Below are 13,296 nucleotides of genomic sequence, written 5' to 3'. Positions count from 1 at the left end.
CCTTGTTGTACAACACAATGCACTACGTCCACTCGTTTATACTTTTGTTGCTATGAATTAGTAAAGAAATCAGTCAAGATTATTTCAGGATGAATTCCCTACAGAAAACATAGCATCCCATTATATAAAATAATAGCATCCATTACCACATCTATTAATGTTGTACACGATTAATTGCTAAAGTACCAGTTAAGCCACAGCATACACAACTACGGTGCACTATTCCTCATGCTTGAAGGGATAGGTACAAAAATTAGAATTCTGTCATCATTTACTCACCCTCATATCACTCCAAACAAATAAGACTTCCTTCAGTTTTGGAACACAATGACGATATTTTCAATATCGTCTTAATTTTGTCCATCCATTGAATAAAAAAAATTAATAAAAAAAATTCCATATGAATGAAGCATTTAATCCAACTATTCTGAAGAGACACAGTGTGTTTAATTTAGACTTATTCACAAATAAACGTTGACCAATGCACATAAACAGAGCCAGTGTTATTCTTGTATCATTAAGATACTATTATAGTTTGTATATTATTTATTATTTATTTATTTATTTACTTACTTTAATTTAATTTGTTTCAGGTCTTCAATATGTCAATTTTAATTTATAAATTTTTATTTCAGTATTAGTTTTGGTCATTTTAGTACTTCAAGTTAAACTAAATGAAAATGAGAAATTTTGCCTTGGCAACTAGTGTTACATTATACAGGGACAAGGAGAGGTGAGGAACTAATCACTAGTCTTTATTCCACAAACACAAAAAAACTAAAGAAAACATCACTCTATTGGTTTGGTTTAAGATCTGTATTTGTCATTGTACTGAGTCAGTGCATGGGCTTAGTCATTTGGCTTAAAGGGATGGTTTGGAGTAATTTCAACCTAGGGTCCTTTGCACCATGACTTCGAGCCAAACCCCTGTAAAAGTCCTGGCTGAAAACTGACCATACTGTCGCAAAGTGGCTGTTCAACCACGTTGGGTTATGATGTCACGCACGCGGTGGAGTAATAACTTCTTTTAATTAATCTGTTTGAGATCAAATTAATGCTAGTTTTTTTTTTTGCTATAAATTACAGACATAGCATCTGAGGACAATTTCTCATTTTTCTCAGTTATTTTGCTTTATTTCCAGATTCAATCATAGGCTCGTTCTTACGTAGTAGAGTATGTTCGCACATGAGCACTTTTCAAAAGCGGTGCTTTAAATCTCTTGACAAACTAAAAGACGTAAATTACATTTGTATGTATTCTAAATAAAAGACACAGATTGTACTGAATGTCAGCTTGCTTATTTTGCTCAAGATAAAGATGTATTAAGTCCACATGTCATGCAAACTAGAAACTATGCTTCTAACCACAGGTCGAGAGCTGTCGTTCCAACCACACAACTTTGCGATACTGTTTGCGAATGTTCATTGGAACGATGGTTTTGGGAAACACAGACTCATTGAACTATGCTGATAACGACGGATTTTGCGAACATAGTTGGCTAACGATGCTTTTGGGAAACGCTGCCCAGATAAGCAACATCCGAACATGGTATTCTGTTCTTTATACCAATTAGGTTATTTAAAGACATCAACATTAGCATCATATACAATATATAGACTCTGTTCTATATACTTAAGAAACTTTGGGAAGGGTCACAGGTGTGTCATAACTTCTGGAAGGACTCATTTGGGCCGCTGTTGAATTATCTTGGAGACTATTCCTTTGGCATGGTTACATGCCTCTAATAATAATAATAAACAACCCCTGCAAGCACAATTAGATAAAACATAGCCGATATCTTTTTTTTGCCTACAAGGCTGTTTTTTTTTGTGTTTTTTTAGGACTTCACTGGAATAGAACATTAAAACTACATCCACACAGAGCACTGTTACAAGCTTCTACACATGATTAATTTTTAACATTTAGTGACTAGTGGTGCTATAAATCCTAAAAAGAACAACAAATGCTAAGTATGCATATGTCTTAAGTGTATAAATGTGGTGTTATTGGCCTTCATGACCTTAGACACAGTTGTATTCACATGCCTGAATTGTCTTTTCAGGGCAGCTGAATAAAATGAATAAGAATAAAGTTCAAACTGACAATTCTCTTTCGATAAAATGTAACTTATTGTAAACTGGTTGTTTGAGCAAACTAATTAATAAAAAAAAAACAAGTGCATATTTATTCTCTGGAAACCAAGCTAAATGCACTGTTACTGCATTCCTAAAATGACCTCAGTCACCTCTCAGATACCAAACACAGACATTGCCTGTAACATTAAATCCAGAATAGACTGGTTTTAAGACAATAAACTGTTTTTAAGAAAACTATGATTTCAATTCATTATATTATACAAGAAGAGAGACTGTAATTCCACCCCCTTCTAAGGAGACACAACACCTTTACAAAGTGGTGTAAAGACAATGACTGACAAACAAAGACTGAAACACAGAGGTATATATACACAGGCAAACAAGAGGCTAACAAGGAACAGGTTAGACTGAGAGGGTAACTATGGTAACTAACAAGGGTAACGTCTCAGGGTTATGTATGTAACCCGGTTCCCTGAGAAAGTGAATGAGACGGCGCATCATGGTGTTGACGCAATGGGAACACCTTCACACATGCCGGTGTCTGAGTCATGTGTTGTCACACGCCAAAACATTGACCTAGGATGAAGTCAGGTGACGCAACACAGTGCGCAATCAATTCTATAAATAACACTGGGGCGAAAACATCACCAGATTCAGAAGCCGTGCAGGCGTACTCGAATTATGTCACCACGATGCAGTGCCTCGTTCCCATTCTCTGGGAACTAGGTTACATACATATAAACATACATAAACATCGACGCAGTGTCATAGTGTTGATGCAATGGGAACGACAATACTCGCATCGCCATACTGAGAGGATGCCAGCACACAGGTTGTGGAAAGTTGCACAAGCACTGTAGGCTATTATAGGAATGACTCACCCCGAAAGGACCGGAGACCCTGGGTTGAGTCCACATCCACACTATTAAACCTAATGAATGTGTGTGTGGAGAGGATGAGCCTGCCACAGCACAAACATCCCTCCAAAGACGCACCTACTGCTAGCACCTTCGAAGCAGAAACACTTCGGTTAGAATAGACCTTGACTCCTAAAAGCGAAGACGTATTTGAAACCCAGTGAGATATTGTCTGTTTAGAAGCAGCAGAACCTTGGAGAGCCTTCCAGGAGAGACACAATGGGCCCTATCTTGCACCCAGCGCAATTGAGTTTGTACAGCGACGCATGTATCATTTCTATTTTGCACCCGCGCACCTTGCGCTCCCGGGGGCGGTTTAGCGCACAGAGGAGGCGTGTTCCGGCGCAAACGTTCCCTCATACTATTTTGCAGGTTTAGAAAACAATTCCGCCACTGACCGAAAAAACCTAGTCTAAAGTCAGTGGTGCGTTGCGCATGTTATTCATATGCTATTTTAAGGGCCATAATCAATGTAGCGTGTGCACAACGCGCATACACTTTGCTTCTCTCATCTACACAGAAGCAGCAGTTTTCATTTTTGCAAATCATACATTATTACGATAGATAGATGGATAGATAGATAGACAGACAGACAGTTTATTATAAAAGCATACATCTAGCTTACACATTTACCCAAATTATCATACGCCTGTTTAACCGAAGCTAATTTGGGTGTGTTTCTCCATCCCCAATGTCACTTCTCTGTGTTTTAAGGCGCTGACGAGAACGTCGGTCTCCTCGGCTGTGAACCGCTCCTGGCGTGCGCCTGGCAAATCCGCCGTTATAATAGGAATCCGCTATAGAACAATCGCGCCTGCTCTTAAAGGGAATGTGAGATGTCGCTCTGATTGGTTTATTTCACGTTACGCCCAAACCACACCTATGAATAATGAAGCTACTTCAGACCATCCCATTTTAGATTTGCGTCGGGCGCAAGAGTCATTTATCCCGCCGGTATAATAGCAACAGCGCCGGAGATCCGCCCACAAAGTTACTTGCGTTTCGCGCTTGATAATTGCGTTTCAGATCGTTAAAATAGGGCCCAATGTCTGCAAAAACTATACTCGGGCCAGCCAAAACAGTGAAACTAATTTTAAGCGAAGCCCTTCCTGATGGACGCTTTCCAGGACTCCCGGGAGAAGAGCAATCGGAGGAAAGACGTACAGACACAGCCTTGGCCACGTCTGTACCATGGCATCCCGCCCCAGAGGAGCTGGAGGATGGAGAGTAAACCACAGTGGACAGTTAGTTGACTCCTCGGAGGCAAACAAGTCCACTTCCGCCTGGCCGAACTTCTGCCATATAGACCCCACTACTTGAGGGTGGATTTGCCAATCCCTGGCCCCGTGCCTTGACAGGACATCTGCTCCCAAATTGAGGTGTCCCTGGATGTAAACTGCCCTCAGTGAGAGCAGTTTGCCATCCTCCCAGAGTGGGATCTGCTGTACCAGCCTGAACAGGGGGCATGAACGGAACCCGCACTTGTGATTTATGTAGGAGACTACTGTACCAAGTCAAGTCAAGTCAAGTCAAGTCACCTTTATTTATATAGCGCTTTTTACAATACAGATTGTATCAAAGCAGCTTCACATTGATAACATGAAAATAATACAACAAAGTTTGTTTCTAGAAGAAAATTGCATCATCGCCCACCCATAATAAGGCAGATCAATAATATTGTTGAATATTAAATGTCCCCAACTAAGCAAGTCAAAAGCCAAGGCAACAGTGGCAAGGAACCAAAACTCCATCAGGTGACAGAATGGAGAAAAAAACCTTGGGAGAACCCAGGCTCAGTCGGGGGCCAGTTCTCCTCTGGCCAATGAGCGAACAGTGTATGATTATGATCCAGGCAGCGTTACAGGTCAGAAGTCAGATTGGTCGTGTCGATGAGGCCTTCACAGGGCTGATGAGGCTGGCACTTCAGGATGCGTCATGGTTAGGTCCAGGTGCAGATCCACCATCTGATCTGGATACGGCCGAGGTCCACCTCACTTCAGGAAACGGAGAGACTTGTTGACACTTCAGGACTGCATTGTCGTCGCGTCCAGGTGCTGGTCCTTCTTAGATCTGGATACGGCCTGGATCCGACGGACTGCGGTAAACCTCGGTATAAACAGAGACTAATATTAGCGTAGACGCCATTCTTCTTATGATGTAACGAGTACCCGGTTCCGGTTCCAGTGTTCCCGGTTCCGGCTGGCCTAATCTATGCAGCCTAATAAGGAATTATAGAAGTCTATAATGTGTTATGTGTATTCTAGGTCAAAAAGATGTGTTTTTAGTCTAGCTTTGAACTGACAATTCTGCTTCCCGGACAATGTTAGGAAGATTGTTCCAAAGTTTTAGTGCTAAATAGGAAAAGGATCTACCGCCAGCAGTCGATTTTGATATTCTAGGTATTATTAACTGGCCGGAATTTTGAGATCGCAATAGACGTGAAGGACTATAATGCGTTAAGAGCTCACTCAAGTACTGCAGAGCTAAACTATTTAGTGCTTTGTAAGTAATCAGCAATATTTTAAAATGTATACGATGTTTAATAGGGAGCCAGTGCAGTGTTGACAGAACTGGGCTAATATGTAGCGTTTTGGACCAGCTGTAGTTTATTTATTAAGCGTGCAGGGCAACCACCCAGTAGAGCATTACAATAATCTAGCCTTGAGGACATGAACGCATGAACTAACTGTTCCGCATTTGTCAACGAGAGCATATGACGTAATTTAGATATATTTTTAAGATGGAAAAATGTGGTTTTACAGATACTAGACACGTGACTTTCAAATGAAAGATTGGTATCAAAGAGCACACCCAGGTTCCTAACCGACGATGAAGACTTAACAGAGCAGCCATCAAGTGTTAGACAGTATTCTAGGTTATTACGCGAGGACGTTTTTTGTCCAATAATTAGAATCTCTGTTTTTTCAGAATGAAGTAGTAAGAAATTACTAGTCATCCAATTTTTTATATCAGCTATGCATTCTGTTAAATTTGTGAATTGGTAAGTTTCATCTGGGCGTGAAGAAATATAGAGCTGAGTATCATCAGCATAAAAGTGAAAACTAATGCCATGCTTCCTAATGATATCTCCTAAGGGTAGCATGTACAGAGTGAACAGCAACGGTCCTAGTACTGAGCCTTGTGGTACGCCATACTGAACTTGTGAACGATAAGACATCTCTTAATTTACTGCTACAAACTGATAACGGTCAGATAAGTATGATTTAAACCATGCTAGTGCAATTCCACTAATGCCAACATAATTTTCGAGTCTATTTAAAAGAATGTTATGGTCGATAGTGTCAAATGCAGCACTTAGATCGAGTAACACTAATAGAGAGATACAACCACGATCGGATGATAAGAGCAAATCATTTGTAACTCTAATGAGAGCTGTCTCGGTACTATGGTACGGTCTAAATCCTGACTGGAAATCCTCGCAGATACCATTTCTTTCTAAAAAGGAGCATAGTTGTGAGGATACTGCCTTTTCAGTGCAAAAACAGTGCAAAAAGCACTGCAACCAATGTGTTGTCCGTCTGCACCAACACATGATAGCCCCACAAGTCTTGGAGAAAGTGTTTTATTGCTAAGAACACAGCCCTTCCAAAGACCCTGAGCTGGACGGTCTTCCATGATCGTTCCCCAGCACATAAGAGAGGTCCGTCGTAATGATATTGCAACTGTAACACGCTTCGAGAGAGGGACACAAAGTGAGAAACCGGGGATCCGGCATCCAGATAGAAAGGCCACAAAGAGCTCTCCATGTGCCCCTTACCATAAACAGGTTTTAATGAGGGTTGAAACCCACTGCTTTTGAGCCACTACTGGAAGGGTCTCATGTGCAGCAAGCCTAACGGAATTACGTTGGCAGCCGCAGCCATAAGACCCATCAGAACCTGGTATTGATGGACGGAAAGCTCATTGCCTAACCTCAGACTGCCTACCATGGTGTGAATAGAAATCACCCAAGCTTGAGACAATTGCACCCGCATCTTGGTCAAACCCCAAACCTCCCTGAGAAATGTTGTTTTCTGGCATGGTGACAGATTGCTCTTCTTTAGATTTCGTCTCAAACCTAAATTCTCAATATGACTGGGAACAACATCTCAATATCAAACTGCCAACTCTCGTGATCTGGCGACAATGAGCCAATCATCGATGGCGTTTAGCACCTGGATGCCAACCCTTACTGCCTTTCTGGTAGGGAAACACGCTCCATGGCCCCTTTATAAGCACACCGTTGAAACGCAGAGGACGATACTTTAAAGGGATAGTTCACTTTGAAATTAAATTTTGGTATGTTTTAGCTTACCTCAAGGGCATCCAAGATGTAGGTGTCTTTTTTTCCGCAGTAGTTTCAATTTTGATATTTTTAGGTCAAACCCGTTCTTGTCTGTCAGTCATATAATGCAGGTCGATGGTCACTTGTCTCAAACAGCATGCACAGAGTCACATAGATATATACAATAGATGTCGCCTTGGCTACGGTTTCGCAGTAGCCAAGGCGACATCTAGTTTATATATCTAAACCCGCCCGCGCTCTCAGATCACTTGGACGTGGCTGAGTTCAAGAGGTAAAAACGATATAAAAACTGTTCGTTTTCTCACACAAACCGCTCGTTTCGTGTCTTAGGCCATCAATGTGTACTTACGATGGGGAATTGTTTAATTTGGACGACGGGGAATTGTTTTAATTTGGACTCTGTGCATGCTGTTTGAGACAAGTGACCATCGACCTGCATTATATGACTGACAGACAAGAACGGTTTGACCTAAAAATATCAAAATTGAAACTACTGCGGAAAAAAAGACACCTACATCTTGGATGCCCTTGAGGTAAGCTAAAACATACCAAAATTTAATTTCAAAGTGAACTATCCCTTTAACTGGATTCTGTGACCATTTTCGATTGTTCAAAGTACCCACTTAGAGATATTGGGCAGAAGTTTCCATGCTCTTAACTTTTACACTTTTGTTAAAAGTGAGGGAGGGAACAATCTTGGTGCCCTGAAACAGCATGCTGACAGAAGGCAACCGAGACTAAAGAACATTTGTTTTTTGCGGAGATGGGGCAATAACCCCGCCAGGAACAGTTATTTATAGAATTGATTACACACTGCATTGTGTCACCCAACTTTGTCCTAGGCCAATGTTTTGGTGAGTACTACACGTGACACTTGCATGCTCTGAATGCATTCCCATTGCGTCAACACTATGATGCGGCGTCAATGTTCCCTCAAAAGGGAACTAATGAAACTAAGGCAAACAGGAGCTACTGTAAACCACTGGAAATGGGAAACACTGGAACAAGGGGAACAGAAAATGCACTTCAAAATCATACATTTTTAATGGTTTTAGTTTTATTTAACTATAATAACCCTGCATAGAGAACATCAAAATGGTAAAAAGAAGCTCAACTGTATTTGCTTGATGCTAAAACCTACTTGACTGACACACAAAGACAAACCTCATTGGCTCTTGCATGTCAAGGAAGCACATTTGAGCTTCTGTTGACCATTTTTTTGTACTTTATATATTTGCATTGATCAATGTTTATATGTCAAATGATGTTGTTTATATAATGTTTATGTAATACTGCTAAATATCACCGTTCACATTCTGTGCTTTATAGAAATTCAGTTTCTTTCATCCTGATGTTTTTTTCCCCCAAACCATTCAAGTAAGCCCATCAGATCAGTGGTATGGAACTGTGCCCTGACATGCATAGCATTACTAACAAGGTCATTTTCTTTTTTTTTGTGCTTTTGCCTTGTATGTTGCCTGCCTCAGTTGATGATGACAGAGAACTCCAGGGTGAGGTCTAATATCCAGCCAGCCTTTGAACAACTGCTCATGCCACACGTCGCTAAAGTAGATGAGGCCATCCTGCCCGGTCTGACCTCCCTCAATTGGACCTCCCTAAACATAGAGAAATACCTTAATCGAATCACTGCTGCACTCGGTGAGTGTAGTGACTGTAACCACTTTACAGAGTTGGTTAGCTGATTTCCATCCCCACATCACATTCACTACAGTAAATGGCCACAAGTATGTGGATACCCAAACACCCCCATATATATATATTTTTCGAACTGTGCCAAGTGCCATTATAACAGCCTCCGCTCTTCTTGGAAGGCTTTCTATTTTATGTGGGAACATGTCTCCCAGGGTTTTCTCCCATTTAGACACAAGCATCAGTGTGAACAAAGTGATGTCCACATACTTTCGTCCTTGTAGTGTACATAAAATGCTTGCTTGTAATTGTGGCCTCTATGATTATATATCTGAAATGAAAGGGTTCTTTCTTCTGGTTCACAGACAACCTTGAACTTCTGCTGCACAGAGTGAATGACCTGGTTGAGTTTAGAATCGATGCTGTTCTGCAGGAAATGAGCACAGCTACTCTGTGTGTGCTGCCTGAAGATGAGCCATGCACCTGCGAGGAGTTTGTTCAGACCACCAAGGTACACACACATAAAACAAATATATTCATAGCAACGTGTGGTTATTTTCAAAGGATAGTGAGGCTAAACAATTTCCACTTGCTGATGTAAATAAGCAGATCAGTGAAAATATAGAGGTCTCACAAACTGATCTCATCAGAAAACGTAACAATTATATGAGATGGGGATTCTGAATGAATTTTGTATGAAGTACGATGTGATTCATACAAATATGACCGTCACTGGGGTGTAAGCAGATTGTAAGAGATTGTACAAATTCATACAAATTAGATATTAATTCACCAAATTATAGCTTCAAATTCCCATGAGAGTGTGTTGGGCTCTCAATATCAATTTCAATATGATGTCTTTATTCACTGTCAATGCTCCTTTAGTAACATCAGGGCTGTTATCATAAGGGTACAACTTATTTATGTAGTTAGAATGCACAGCAAACTTTTAGGGAAACCTGCTCATGAATCTGAATTGAGCCCGTACTCCTGATAATCTAAAAATCCTTTTTACAATTTATCATTACATTTTAGTATTGAAATGGTACCAAAGTACCAGTACTTTTGACAACCCTGCTTGTCTTTTTTGGTATCTTGCTACTATTTGCAATTACATCTTTGTTAAACGTAATTTATGCCGTGACTAGACCAGCAACGTTCCAAAAAATGGAGACGGTCCCACAGGACCCAGTGTCTGAGTCACGTGTACCAACTAACCAATCATGGTGGACGCAGTGATGACGTCGCAGGTTTCTCCCCAGCGTATAAAAAGATCACCTGAAAACACGTCATCAGTTTCAATGTCTTCAGGAATTTGCTTGTCTGTGTGCTGTGTGAAGATTGCAGTGTGCGAAAGAGAAGAAAACTTGGCAAGCGAACAGTTTCCGCTGTATCCCTCCATGCTCACGTTTCATAACGCCTGGTGATGGTCACAATACGTGTGTTATCTGTCTAGGAGTCAAGCATGCATATATGCATTGTGATTATTTCTCTCTGAGAAAGCTCTGCTCTCGGCTGGTGCTCTTCATGAGTGATCATGAGGGATCTCTGCCGCAGCTACTTGAGGAGTGTGAGCAAGTTCCCCTCACTTCTCCCCCTAGCTATGCTGTCCTCATGCCTGAAACGGAAGCCCGCTCGGTGGTTTCTTCCGTGGAATACGAGGGTTCATTGCTCGCTCATGATTCTGACGATTCAGAAAGTGTGGAGTCACTAGAGACAGACGTGAAGAAAATCTGTTTCCTGCTCCATGCAACAGCATGCCGAATACGATGAGCTAGTGGACCTTATGACTCACGCTACGGTCAGACTGAGATTGGAATGGTCCGACTTGAAGCGCAAGATCGCAAGCAGTCATAAGTGCACTGCTCCAGTGAGCCTTCCATTTCTTCCAAACCTGCACACTGAGGTGTCAGGTTCGTGGGAACATCCATTCTCTGCTCGTGTGGTCCATTTTGCTTCAAATTATTCTAATGTAGAGGGGCTGAGCTAACGGGGTTATGGGAGGATGCCGCAGGTGGAGAAGAATTTAGCAAGTTATTTCTTCCTGGGGACATCCTCATCATTGGAGGCTCCCGTTTTGCCCTCTAAGCCATGTCAGATGACATCGAGGTTGTTGGGCAAAGCGTATTCAGAGGCTGGTCAGACTGGCGGAGCTTTGCATACTATGTCGGTATTACAAGTTTACCAGTCAGACCTGTTTAAGGACATGGATCGGGGGAGGGATTATCTCCTGAGGTGGTCTCCGAACTGTGCATGGCCACGGCTTTAGCTCTCCACGTTACCAGGAAGGCAGCTTGTTCCCTTGGACGATTTATGGCTGCTCTGGTGACAGTGGAGAGGCATCTGTGGCTTAATTTGTCTCGCCCTCGGGACTGTTTGGTGCTGCCTTAGAGACGGTAGTGAACAGATTTAGAGAGGCACTGGCGCAGTGGGAAGTTCATTCCTCGCTAAATGCAGGCTCCTACTAGAACGCTACTAGAGTCATCTGACGTGGCGTTGAGTTCCCTCGAAAAGGAGGAACGAGACGCCGTATCGCGTTTCCGTGCTTCCTTCAGTCATTTGAAGCTGATGATGTGTTTTCAGGTTCCCTTTTTTACGCTGGGGAGCACCCTGTGACGTCATTGGCTAGTTGGTATACATGCCTCAGACACTGGGTCCTGCGGGATGCATCCCCATTGCGTCATCTGACACGGCGTCTCGTTCCTTTCTCAGGGAACCATGGTTACATGTGTAACCTGAGATGTATTCTGACTGAAGAAATAATCAATCTGATCATGCTCATTCAATGTATTTCTCATTTTAGGAGCTATGCATCAAAGGAGCCCAAATGCTGCATACCAAAAGCTCATTGGTGGAGGAGGCAGCCAATGAGCTGATTAATATGTTACTGGAGTTTGAGCAGAAAGAGGAAGAAGAGAGAAACTGTGATGAAAGCAGGACAGAGAGTAAAGTGGAACAGATGGACAGTGATGGTAAGGCCTGCTGTTGATCATCCATGCGGTATATGCTCTAGAAATTGCATGTTTCCCCCCCCTGACCATACTGTATAAAAAAACAAACAAAAAACAGAATGTTATCAATATATTAAATTCATTAATTTCAATCAATTCAACAAAAAAATACTCAATTTGAGGGATTAAGGTATGTGGGGATGCTCTGATCGATTAGCTGTTTATCGGTATTGGCCGATAATCACATTCTATGACTCGACAGATAGCCACTAAATTTATGAGGGATGTAAACGAGACGTATGAGACGTACATGTAAACAGTATACAGATGAGGCTTTTGCATTTGTTCTGCTTTGTAACTTCACGAAGCCTAAATCTATACTAATTATTCACCTTTATTATTACAAAATATTTTTAAAACATCAAAACCAATGCATTTTCATACAGTGTGCATAATATTTCATATATTCCCCATAATTCTATAAACTTTGGCAGAGATTCCAACTGAAAAGTAAATTGATCACCCAGAGACAAGAACCGATTACTTAATATATCAAAAAGATTACCCAGTGATGAACACTGCACACATTTAATTTATTTTATTTAATCGATCTCAGAACAAAGGATTGAGGTGTACCACATGTCTGTTTGTAGCTATAGCCCCAAGTACAATCCTCCACTAGAGGTCACCTGTCCGCTTGTCAATCGGACGTTTGTACAGGGTACGCCAGCAGCCTTTAGGAGAAGAGTTGGATCCAAAAAAAATTCTCCATCTTGTTGAAGAAACTTGCATGTTGGAAACACATATAAGTAAAGAGATTTCTTTCCAGCAGATTCAAAACTTTCCAGAACTGGGGTGCTAAGAGACAGTAAACAACTTTCATCTTCCTCCCAGTCTTCCACAGCCCTGCTTACACTGATTGAGGGAAAGATATAACCATGCCCCTCTACACATTAATTTACAACAGCTGGGTTTTTCAAAAATACTTGATAATCTGCTCTCAAGTCCTTGAATATTTCTGCAATTCACTGTTGTAAAAATCTATTTCACACCACTTTTTTGGCTCAGGTCTTTCACATTACTTCTCATGAAATGTCCCAACTTATTACATTCAGCTGCTAGCAGCCGTGCTTATTTTCAGAGGACAACAGTCTTGAAGGTAAAAAGGAGTTCAAAAACAGTGGCTCCTCTCATAACCAAAAACCAGCAGGTGTATTAGATTGTCTTCATGCAACAAAAACCTTCCAGGCCTCCAGCGCAGGTCTATAAAAAGAGGGAGGGTCCACCATTTCAGTCTTGCAGCTGCATTAAAAACAAATATTTATCAAAACCCATTCCACTTGCCATCCTTAAAAGAGCTGTTGCAGTGTCCATC

The 13,296-nt window shown here is 41.5% G+C and overlaps 1 protein-coding gene across 4 annotated transcripts in view; it reads left to right on the top strand.

The window, feature by feature from the left end:
* The window catches only part of dnah5 (dynein, axonemal, heavy chain 5), a 249,542-nt gene that overhangs the window by 55,374 nt on the left and 180,872 nt on the right, over positions 1–13,296 (top strand). For all 4 annotated transcript variants that reach the window (XM_082150214.1, XM_082150212.1, XM_082150215.1 and 1 more), the window contains exons 16-18: positions 8,808–8,979; positions 9,336–9,481; positions 11,774–11,942. In XM_082150214.1, coding sequence (XP_082006340.1) covers positions 8,808–8,979; positions 9,336–9,481; positions 11,774–11,942 — 487 coding nt within the window. The remainder of the gene's footprint in view (positions 1–8,807; positions 8,980–9,335; positions 9,482–11,773; positions 11,943–13,296) is intronic.

The sequence above is a fragment of the Leuciscus leuciscus genome (genome assembly GCF_965113295.1).
Source record: "Leuciscus leuciscus genome assembly, chromosome: 20".
Classification (NCBI taxonomy): domain Eukaryota; kingdom Metazoa; phylum Chordata; class Actinopteri; order Cypriniformes; family Leuciscidae; genus Leuciscus; species Leuciscus leuciscus.
The sequence above is the reverse complement of the archived record's forward strand: the minus strand, read 5'-3'. Positions and strand labels throughout refer to the sequence as shown.